Source organism: Theropithecus gelada, chromosome 1 (assembly GCF_003255815.1).
Source record: "Theropithecus gelada isolate Dixy chromosome 1, Tgel_1.0, whole genome shotgun sequence".
Classification (NCBI taxonomy): domain Eukaryota; kingdom Metazoa; phylum Chordata; class Mammalia; order Primates; family Cercopithecidae; genus Theropithecus; species Theropithecus gelada.
In genome coordinates this window covers 211,130,114-211,142,507 of record NC_037668.1, presented here as the reverse complement: position 1 = coordinate 211,142,507, position 12,394 = coordinate 211,130,114, and the positions used below count along the sequence as shown (strand labels likewise).

Sequence of the window (12,394 nt, the reverse complement as noted above, 5' to 3'; positions counted from 1 at the left end):
GTCTGATGAACATATGATAGACCCCATTCCTTTAAATATCCACTTTACACTTATAATTTGCATCCATCCCAAGCTTTCAGTTAAAGACTCAGAAATCCCAATTTCCTACTTGACGTCTCATAGACTATACTCATGTGTAACCAAAGTTTAACTCCATCTTTTATAGCAAACATGCACCATCTCCTGCAATCCTTTAGCCCCAGCTGTCTTCCCCTGAGGCAGAAACAAGATGGCGCTGGATTTGATACCTTCTCTCACAGTCTGTATCTAGTTCTCCCCTAAACCCATCGCTTTTATCTAAATGTCTATGATGCAAGTAAACTTCTCCATTCTGATGGCATTCTCTGGGCTAAGTTCTTAGATTTTGTCACATGAATTACTGCATTTCATTTCCCTGACTTAGATTCTCCCCACCTCTAATCTAAGCTCTCCTTGCCTAACAGAGTTACTATTTTAAAGGAGAACTAACTATTCCACTCCGATCCCCACATCCCTTCCTAACAACCTCAGAATAAAAACCTACCCACGGGAATGGCACTGAGGATCTTTCTCTTGTCTACTTTCCACCTTTTCTTCCATTTTCCCCCTCATCACTCTGGAATAATTGCTGTTCCCAGAATATACTTGCCATCTCTCTAGTTCTTAAGTTTATACTTGTGTTTGAAACTAATTCCTTCATCCAAGTGTCTTACAATCTCCGTTATCTTTTATACAAACCCTACTGACACCATCGCCATCTTCTTCCTAAACCTACTGAAAGTGGCATTTTTAGCTTACGGAATGTTTCCAGGGGATGTATGTCACTCTCGACCATCATCTAGGTCTACCTGGGAACAGAGGTTAAGACCAGTACCCAGGTTTCAGAGGTACTTTTCCTGAGATTATGCAGCTGGTTAAATGGCTGTTAATTTTCTAAATGGTCCCTATATATTTGTATTAAATTATAAAAATAAATAATCATTAACTAATAGTTACCTAAGTGTCCATGCTAATATGACAAATATCCACTAAAAGATTTAAAGATATGTAACAAACCATGCATACAATGCCTTCTCTCACTGCAATCTCTTATTTACATATTCATCTTACTACATTCATTAATTTGTGAGGTAGAGCAGTAGCAATCAAACTATCCTAAATATTTTTATGGTTTTGTAATATTTGTGCACTTTTCTCAGTAGATTCATACTATTTTAATCTTGTCCCAGTGCCAAATAAATTAACATGAGAGAGGTATTATATCACACTAAATATGAGAGAAAGTGATCAATTCTATCATCTGTATCAATAAATGAGAGGTCATAGCAAAGGGTCCTAAAATTGTACGCAATTTGAGAACTCTGACTTCAAAACTGAGTTTGAGATTACACATTCTAAAAAGAAAATTAATCAAAACTAATGAGCATTTAGTGAAGTTCTAAGTAGTTTAATGCAATGTGGTCACTCTTTCCGGTTGGTTTATTTTGTTCAGTGTTTCTTAATACGTTTTAATTATACAAAAATCTTCAGTTCTTCTATTGGTAGGTAACAGAAATATAACATGAGAAAAAGCTAAGGGGGGGCAACAAATGGATCACTTCAGTGAACCAATGAATGTCAGTAACCCATCCTGTATGATGCTACTGGCCTGAACAAATAGATCCCTAGTTTTTTAAAAACATTACATCAAAGCAAAAGAGTGCAAGTCTCAATGCAATGAGCTCGGGTACCAACCTCCGCTGCTCTTCACCATGTTCTCCTGAAGGGACAGTGAGACACTCGTCCATGTGTCCATGCAGCAACCTGAGGACATCACCACCAATGAGATACCCTGTAAAAATTAAAAATCATTCAGTTTGGACTGTCAGGGTCAGATGTTGTTAACTGGACAGATCATCTGGTCCAATCTACTTTCATAAAGAAACTGAAGTCTAGTGAATCTTAAGGACCTAGTCAAGGTCACAGAGATAGATCGTGCCTGCTGTTCCCTCTGAGTCCCAGGTGCCCAAGTCCCACAGTGAGAGATATTCCCACTAAAAGCAGGACCTCAAACACATAAAATCCTCTGTTAAACACACAAACACATTTCAATCAGATGTGAACCTATATAAGTTGTAACAGCCAGAACACATACAGATATTTCCCTAGGAAACCCTGATTCTTTGTAAAATTCCTGTTCCGGCTATAAGGCATGACCTCAGAAAACAAGAAATCTTGACATTAGTCCAACTAGGCAACACCCTGAGGTCAAAAAATTGAAGAAAACAACCCATAGGAAGCTATCACGGAAAGCACACACAAATAAACTAAAGCTGACAGTAGCATAAAAATAATGGAAGATTAATCTTCACCCAAGCTTCACTTTTAAAACAGCAATTTCAACAAGATCCTCAAATGTCAGGTATGCACATTACAGAATATTTAGACACAGACAAAAGTTCTAATTAACAATCAGCTCATTATCACAATTCCAAAGATGACCGTCAACTTTGCATCAAGGACAGGCCGTCTAATTGAAGTGGAGTTTTACCTTGGGCTGCCTCACTTCCTGAGCTGATTGGGGCCACGCTCCAGAGAGTCTGCTGGAAAGCGGCATCCACGTGTAAGCTGCCATTGCCGTAAGACAAGTGCTGTATCAAGAAGCAAAAGAAGGCATCACTTCAGGCTCTGGTAAGCTGTAATATGTAAGCGCTTCTAGCAATGCAAACTTAACATTGCTGATTTGGTTATGTTCATAGAGAACATCTGTTTCAACCTGTCATTCAAGAATCAAAAAACTAGTCAGAAGAAAAGAAATTCCTTTCTGAATTTAGGGATTTTAAAACTTCATTCGAACAGTTACTGACTTAAGTCAATAATCAAAATATGCATAAATGAATACACTAAATAAGTTTATTTGTAACAAGATACTATTTTTGTTTTAAGGGTGATTGATGAACAAAATGAGCACTTAAAATTATAATTGGGTTTTCCACATATCACACTCTGACAGCTTTTTGATGATGAAGTAAGTGAAATCTATTGGACCAAGTTTATTGAGTCTTCATTTTATGAAGTCCTTAGGCATCTTACAGGGTCTTTTACAGAGTCCTTCAGGAACTGTTATCTGCAATTTGATACAAAAGCCATTAGATGGCGATATTTCCTAACAGCTATCTAAAACCAAGCTACATTTCTTCCAAAATTCAGGTATTACCAAATTTCAGATTTTCCTTCTTAGAAATAGAAACATATTAAAATAAAACATACTTAATATCTTTTAGAGCCATAAGATTGAATTATCGAATGTTAACTAAGAAAAACAAAATTATGAGTACAGCCACATGCCTTGCTTATTTTACTAATCATTACTAGGCTGCCTCTAGAATTTCAAACATATATACAGCAACCACCTGTTTTCGTAGAGTCTTCTCAGTAAACATCGCCAATATCCCTGCAATGTTTCTGTAACACTTTGCCAACGCTGATGATAGCCTAAGATTTCAGACTTTAATCAGACCAGAAATCTTGACCATCTTAGTTAGATGAAGATCAGTCATAGCCTAAAGTAGTCACCTTAGGTGTACTCCAGAGGCCTTTTAAACATCCTAAGGATCTCTTTAACATAAAGATACTATTCTCAAGTCACCATCAAGAAGAGGTCGTTCACTCTCTTTCTCTTAAAAATAAAACCAAAGAAACTTTTAACATTGTGATATGAATATAGGGTTTATCAGTCGTTTTTCCAATTAGTAAGACTGAAAGTTTACCAGCTGATACATAAGATTTAGCAATAATTTGCTCTTATGCCTCTCCTCAACCTCAGCTAGCTGCCTGCTTTTGTACAATTTCTTCTTCACTTCAATCTGTCATTCTTACACGTAATCCCAGCTAAGATTCCTTTATTGACTCAATTTCTTCTCCAATATGTTAAAACTGTTTGTTTACAAATAAATCATATCCCACCTGCTTTAACAAACAAGCAGAATATATTTCCCTTCAAAGCAATTATCACACAATGAAATTCTTGGGATTATTTTCTTTTTGCCTTTTAGAAGTTACCTGACACAGGTTCACAGCTGTATTCCTAGCATCTGGCAATGTTATCCAATAAACATGTATGTGGAGAAGATAACCAAAATCATAAAATCAAAAGTACCATAAACTTAAAAATACATATTTTAAGCTATTCCATAAATACTATTTCAATAACTTAGTGTAAAAAAAAAAGCACGTGCACATGCGCACACACATACATATCCATGTGAATGACACCGATTTTAACCACACTCTGAAAACAATTCAAAATACCCGTGCTTATATTTGTGACCAAGTGAAAGCTCATGTAATATCATGATACGTAGATTACCATCATTTGTTAATTCATCATGGGTTCACTGAATGTACTATGTATATTAATAGTATACATTCTCCACCCCAAGGGTGCTTGTAATCTCATAGAAAAAATTCATACACGAAATGCTGTACCTCAGTATATAAACACATCACATGTGATATTTTGATACGTGCACACAGTGTGCAGTGATCAAATCAGAGTAATTGAGATATCTATCACCTCAAACATTGCATGCTACACTTTTTATATACTGAGGTACAGAATTTTGTGCATGTATTTTGTGTATGTATATGTATATGTAAAATATATACATATTTATAGGCTACATGTGGTATTTTGTACCAATTATGTATAAAATTATGTATCAATTAAATTAAAAATAAATAGGGCCGGGCATGGTGGCTCATGCCTGTAATCCCAGCACTTTTGGAGGCCGAGGCGGGCAGATCAGGAGGTCAGGAGATCAAGACCATCCTGGCTAATATGGCGAAACCCGTCTCTACTAAAAATACAGAAAATTAGCCGGGCATGGTGGTGGACACCTGTAGTCCCAGCTACTCGGGAGGCTGAGGCAGGAGAATGGCACGAACCCGGGAGGCAGAACTAGGAGTGAGCCAAAATCATGCCAGTGCACTCCAGCCTGGGTGACAGAGCGAGACTCCATCAAATAAATAAATAAATAAATAAATAAATGGATCTGGAAGGTGGGGAAAAGTCTTTAAAAATGCTGTGTAAATCATAATCAACGTGCTACAGGAATTGTAAGAAGAGAACACTCCATACAACAAAATGAGAGCGGAGTTTCTCATGGGTTGGGGGCTTTGAGGGAGGCAGTAGGATCACTTGGCCTGTGTCTCACGTTTATATCTTTGGAGATGCTGTCCCCAAACAAGTGTCTACATACATTGGATTTGAGTATGTGGATTAATAATGTGAATGTGCTATGTGCAAATACTTAAAACATACCAAACATTTTTGTAAACCATTTGGGAATTTTTATTTTTAACATACCAGAAACCTTGCTATCGGAAGTGGGCTGAGCCCCCTGGCCCTCTCAGAAGTTCTGAGAAGGGAAATGTGTGATAAGGGGAATGTGTTGAAGACAGGAGTGTGAGCACAAAGGTGGAGATACGGGGACATACATTACAGCCCAGAGCTTCGTCTTTGGAGCTGACAGCACATGCTAAGAGGTGGAATCACTGATAGGCCCACAGACAAAGGCTGGCGCCAGGCCAACGACCTTCTATTTTAGGCAATAAGGTGTTTACAGCAGTGACAAAATAGGGTGAGGGAGTTAAAAAAGCCATTTCCAAATCATATATATGCCTGAAGATAAATAATAAATATGAGAGAACCATAAACATGAAAATTTCAGTCTGTGGGAAAAAGTCCCAAATATGTCCTTAAGATTATATTACAATCACAGAAAGTTCTCTAAATAAGGTCTACTCTTCTAAAGAAAATATTCTATTTTGAATGCTTCCAATTTTGCTGCTTAAACAGCAAAGGGAAGTCTGGGTAAAAACTACATCACGTCAGGCTTGTGGTATGCAATATTCAGAAAGCAACAACAGTTTCAATTACTGAAATTGGGATGAATTATCCTTAAAGCAAAAACAGACATTGGCAGAGGATGAAAGCCAAGTTGGCCTTAGGCTGAAATATGGAACCACTGTAGGATTTACAGGAAAATATGGTAGCATCAATCCACCAACAGCAGTACAGGGGCTTTGGCCACCAACCTCTGGGCACCCAGGTCTCACTTTGATCCTAGGATTAGTGATTTTCAAGCTCTAATAGGCACATGAATCTTCAGAAGACACCATATTTAAAAATGTAGATTGGAGGGCCAGGCGCAGTGGCTTACACCTGTAATCCCAGCACTTTGGGAGGCCGAGGCGGGTGGATCACGAGGTCAGGAGTTCAAGACCATCCTGGCTAACACAGTGAAGCCCCATCTCTACTAAAAATACAAAAAATTATCCAGGTATGGTGGCGGGTGCCTATAGTCCCAGCTACTCGGGAGGCTGGGGCAGGAGAATGGCGTGAACCCGGGAGGCAGAGGTTGTGCTGCAGTGAGCCAAGATCGCACCACTGCACTCCAGACTGGACGACAGAGCAAGACTCCATCTCAAAAAAAAGAAAAGAAAAAAAAATGTAGATTGGAATGCAGAGTAGTCGGAGGGTTTGTCAATCAAGACTGCTGATCCAAGAGTAACAAGACATTACATGAAAGAAGCACAACATCTCGGAAATGGAAGGGACATGATAAATCACCTTACACAGATTATACTTTGATACCTTTAGTTTCCTTTCTGATCCATGTATTTTATGCATTTTACCATTTTTATGATGAAGTCAATAAGTTTTATCAGCCTGCAATGGAAGTCCATGGTACAAAAACTTCGTACCAAGAATCTCTGAATTGAACCCTTATCTGATGCAATGATTCCCTCATTTATTCATCTTTTATTAAACTTCCAGGTACTTCGGCCCTGGTGATGCAACATTCCGAATACATTGTCATTTATTCGGACAGGAAACACAAGTAAACAAGTCATATTACTCCTCAGGCATCAGTTTTTTCTTCTGAAAAAAAATAAATAAATAAATGAGGGGCAGAGAAACAGTTGTTCTCTTCAAATGTAATATTTTATGGTTTCATTACCTGAGCCACAGAGGAAAGAAAGGCTCAAGGCAAATCAATCAAAACTGAATTGGTTCATATAATAAATCATTCGAAAATATTTATGATCACTCTTTTATCATTATTTTCACACAACTTGAGGCAATTCAGCAATCTATTATGCAATCAATAATTACCCATATTTTGTATTAGACAGTTAGAGGTGGGTAAGAAAGAAGTAAATTTTTTGAACTGTAGAATAGCTTTCTCTTAAGCATTTTCTCATAATCACCCTTTAGATTAAGCATTCTGTTTTTCCCAATATATTTTCAATCAGTTGTTTGTTTGGCAATGTTTTCACAGATCTGAAAAACTTGGCCTGTTTCATTAAGTAACCTGATCAGTAGAAAATCAGTTGGAAATCTACATTTCCAGAGCAAACAATCCAATCCTTAGACTGAAAACATTTGTACATACTGGAGTGATTTTTACACCTAACACACAGAAAACAAAATGTTTTGTAAGTTTTATTTTGTTTCGTTTGAAATAAATTCAGTCAGTAATACCTACTTGGCCATGTTTTCTCTATTTTAAATTGTATATTTCTCTTAAGGTGCTTTGCTAAGGCCTTCTTTAAAAGAAAATAAGATTTTCAATGAGCAAAAAAATTTCTTTCCTTTCGGATATTTTTGAAAAGAAGATTAATGTATCATTTGACATTAGAATATAAAACAGCAAAAATGAGAAAAGACATTATCTGGGTGAGGCGTTTACAATCATTTTTAGAGGCTGAGACCCTCTATACCTCAGAAATTGTGCCCCAGTGTTCAATGTATACAGCAGACAACGGTGGATCAATCCCAGGTGCCATCCACAGCATCCTCTGCTGTCCACAAGGCATCTTCTCAGAGGACAGGGTGAAAACCAACCCTCCAAACCAGCTCTCATCAATTTAGCATTGTAATAGTTGTAAGCTTTATGAGTGTACCCCATGCACTATTAGTTTAATCTTAGCTTAACCATCACTGTGAGTGAAAGAAAAATCCTTCATCGGTCAATAGACACCGATGACTACAGAGCTGTAAAATCAATGACTGGAAATGTTTATTTTTAGAAGGTAGTTTTAACTAATTTGTTATCAGACATTTTTAAACTTACTTATTTTTAACAACATCAGCACCTCCTCAGAAGATGAACCTTGCTTTCACCTGATAGATTTTTATTTAATATCACCTATAATATTCCTTCCACTGTCTTCTTCTAGTTAAACATCTGTTGTTTCTTTAAGCACTTTTTTTTTTTTTTTTTTTTTTTTTTGAGATGGAGTCTCAATCTGTCACCTAGGCTGGAGTGCAGTGGCATGAGGCACGGTATCGGCCCATTGCAACCTCCACCTCCCCAATTCAAGCGATTCTCCTGCCTCAGCCTCCTGAGTAGCTGGGATTACAGGTGTGCACCACTAAGCCCAACTAATTTTTTTTTTTTTTTAAGACGGAGTTTCACTCTTGTCGCCCAGGCTGTAGTGCAATGGTACGATCTCAGCTCACTGCAACCTCTGCCTCCTGGGTTCAAGCAATTATCCTGCCTCAGCCTCCCGAGTAGCTGGGATTACTGGCACCTGCCACCACGCCTGGCTAATTTTTGTATTTTCAGTAGAGACGGGGCTTCACCATGTTGGCCAGGCTGGTCCTGAACTCCTGACCTCAGGTGATCCACCTGCCTCGGCCTCCCAAAGTGCTGAGATTACAGGCATGAGCCACCAGGCCTGGCCTAATTTTTGTATTTTTTTTAGTAGAGACAGGGTCTTGCTATTTTGGCTATGCTGGTCTTGAACTCCTGGCCTAAAGTAATCCGCCCACCTTGGCCTCCCAAAGTGCTGGGATTACAGGCGTGAGCTACCATGCCCAGCTTCTTTAACTATTCTTAACAGGCACAAATCTCCCAAGTAAATAGTGACAGTAACTTACTAAACAGTTTTTATGTGCCATTCACAGAACTACGAGCCTTGTTGGATTCCAGCATTTAATCCCATAACACCCCTATGAGTTAAGTTCTTTATTATTTCCCAGACTCCAGATGAACGAACTGAGGGTTTCTAAAGGTTACATGATTAGCCCAGGTTCACACTCACCAGACTTTGTATTTATAAACAAATATATATATATGTGTGTATACATATATATACACACACATATATATGTATACATATACACACACACACAGAGTCCATCTTTAGTTATTCAGGGTTTATTCTACAGATTATTTCAACTACCTCTGCCTATCCCAAAGTCCTTTCACTAACTCACTTCTTGATCTTTCAATTTCTCTAGATCCTTTTCACTGAGTCCTCCAAATAAATCTTTGAATCCACACCATAGTACTTCATATACTCGCTACTAATCCACCACGGTGGGAATGTAAGATAATAATTCACCATCTCTATACCCATAGGAATGTCCCTCAGCATCTCCAAGCTACACTGTAATGTGTATTTACTGTCTTACAGTATCCTCATACAGCTCTGTGTTTGATTTGTTTTCTCCACTAATTATTTGAGGATAGAAAGCATGAGTAATGTGTCCTTGGCCTTTCCTGTTGTTTCTGCCATATGCCAGGTCCACAGAGATGAACAATAAAAGCAACGACTTCATTACCAAATGAAAGCGAAATTTGAACAACCTGGTTGGCCGCTCTCTTGTAGCTCCATATGAAAGGTTACCAGGAAAGAGAACATAAATAATTGGCTATGTAGCACAGGCTGGGCAAGGTGTGGCTCATCCCTATAGTTCCAGCCACTTGGGAGGCTAACTGGGAAGAATAGGAAGTTGAGGCTTCAGTGAGCTATGATCGCCACAGTACTCCAGCCTGGGCCACAGGGCAAGACCCTGTCTCAAAAAATAAATAAAATAAAATAAAATGTAGCTTGGAAATCACTCATAAATTTTAATTAATCATAAGGTGTATTTCCTTCCATAGGAGGTAAATCTCATGTATCATCATTATTATTACTTTCACTTGTATATTGCTTTTTAATTCTGCCCATATTTAAATCCATTATCTCATTGCTTCCTCACAATAACCTTGGTGCTATGTATTATTATTAGCATCAACCTCATTTTTTACAGATGAGAAAGCCAGAGTTCAGAGAATTAGATGACTTTCTCAGGTGGTTAGTTGTAGAACAGATAGATAGATAGAACAGTCCTGGCCCTGTGAGGTCTGGATTTTTAATTTTTCAGTTCATAATGATGCCATCCTGTCAAGTAAACTCTGATACATAGTGGAACTACAAATTGTACAACAACAACAACAATAAGAAAAAATTCATAGTTATGTTGAAATCAAAATAGAATATGTATATAATTTATATATTAAAAAGTGTGCATGAATTATTTCTACTGCTATTGGTTTCTAGGTATAACTGCAATTCAAAATGCGTATCTGATCAAAACACATCACCTTAACATACATAGCACATGGCATATAGCAAGGACTTAATAAGTGCTTATTTTACAATCTGCACACCTATATTGTCTTAGAAATTCACATGGTGACTATTTCTATCTACACTGGTTAAGGGACAAAAGTAGAGAAACACTCCAGGCCTCCCTAATAGCTACGCAACATCACACGCTCCATTTAATTTAATAGTTTCTGTCATTTACACGAGACACTGTTATACCATTTCCTTGTCTTCATCATTACCTCTTCTACAAGGCAAGTGAAATTAAACAAAACCAATCTTCCTAGAAATGTTTCAAATCTGGAATTAAGAGTATTGGTAAACCAAAACTGACTTACAACACTCCCAAACTTACCCTAGTTCATGTTTATAGAACAAGGGAGTATCAACTACTTACTTAATCCTAAACCAGTAACGCATGAACTACATTTTGATTTACGGTCATGGTAAAACAGTTTCCATAACTCAGTATCTGCTAAATTGCCACGTGCCCTATTTCAGATTTTTGTTTCAATCATCACACACGGTGATGTCTGGGATTTTTCACGTGAATATTCATATAAAGTTTACAATGCCCCATTTTATATTTATGTAGTCACTTTTCAACCTTAAAATGAATATTTTGCTCTAGCATCCTTCACATCTTTATTTCAACTTACTTCATTTCAATTTACTGTAAACTTCTGTATTGGACTATTCTCTGGCAAAACTACAACTTACTAAATCAGTTAAATTAAATACATATTGACCTCACCACAAAAGTTCAAAATGCATGTGATGTGCTTTGGCTGTGTCCCCACCCAAATCTTACCAGTGGGAGGTAATTAAATAATGGAGGGCAAGTCTTTCCCATGTTCTCACGATAGTGAATACGTCTCATGAGATCTAATGGTTTTAAAAAGAGGAGTTCCCCTACACAAGCCCTCGTCTCTTGTCTGCTGCCACGTGAGACGTGTCTTTCACCTTCCGCCATGACTGTAAGTCCAATAAACCTTTTTCTTTTGTAAATTGCCCAGTCTTGGGTAGTCTTTATCATCAGCATGAAAACAGACTAATACAACATTTAATGATTAAACACAAACTTCTTTCTTCATTCTCCCATTTCCAGCCCCTACTCTTTGAAACAATGCAATGTCAATGACAGACTTCAAACTGTTTCTTATTTTGTCTATTTCTCCTTTCTTAACAAGGCAACTGTTCCTCACATAATAATTTGCTTTCATAAATATCAAAAGAGGTAATCACAACCTCATTAATATAGCCTTTTCATCAGGTGCAAAATAAAGACCATGGAATTTTTAATTCCTAATTAGACTGCATTTACATTCTATTAATAAAGTAATTTATTAAAAGGTATTATCAATATCATGAACATGCATATCAAGGTCACGACGGAAGCCTGCCTGAACAAACCTGATATTCCACTCACATCACATTCTCCTTCTATTTAGGAAAGTATTTATAATTAATCTAATAGAGATAGAGGAATGGTTATAAGCAATTGTCATAGACAATTTACAATATAAACCTTAAAGAGATCATTTTATTGACTTGTCATTTAGCATATCACCAGATACATGATTCTACTTGCCACACTTACCAAGTACCTTTCAGAGGACACGCTAACTAAGATGAGGTCATCTCCAACTCGTACTTTTTCTCCTTCTGATCGCTGCTTAGAGGCAGGGTGTATGGTCCACCAACAAGCCTCCCCTGCAGAGATATGGATATGTGAAACACAAAAAAAGTTCCTCTGGGTTAAAATCTATTTTCTTTGCCAACGATTCCAAACACACAACTTCCAGAAATCGGGAATTAATGCAAATTAATCTCTTACACCAGGAAAAGAGAAAGAATTAAGCCTTAGCTTAGGATAAAATAAGATTCTTTTCATAGAAACTGGGTGTGACACTTACGGAATGCTGATGCCTTTTTCATCCACGAAGAATTGCTTTAAATGGATATTTATTTATACTCATGTAAGACAAAA

At 37.4% G+C, this 12,394-nt stretch overlaps 1 protein-coding gene across 1 annotated transcript in view; it reads right to left on the bottom strand.

Annotated features, from left to right (window-relative positions):
• RYR2 (ryanodine receptor 2) overlaps nt 1-12,394 on the bottom strand; it is a 634,673-nt gene that overhangs the window by 438,749 nt on the left and 183,530 nt on the right. The window contains exons 9-11 of the mRNA XM_025401874.1: nt 12,005-12,117; nt 2,510-2,609; nt 1,714-1,810 (exon numbers count right to left, since the gene is read on the bottom strand). Coding sequence (XP_025257659.1) covers nt 1,714-1,810; nt 2,510-2,609; nt 12,005-12,117 — 310 coding nt within the window. The remainder of the gene's footprint in view (nt 1-1,713; nt 1,811-2,509; nt 2,610-12,004; nt 12,118-12,394) is intronic.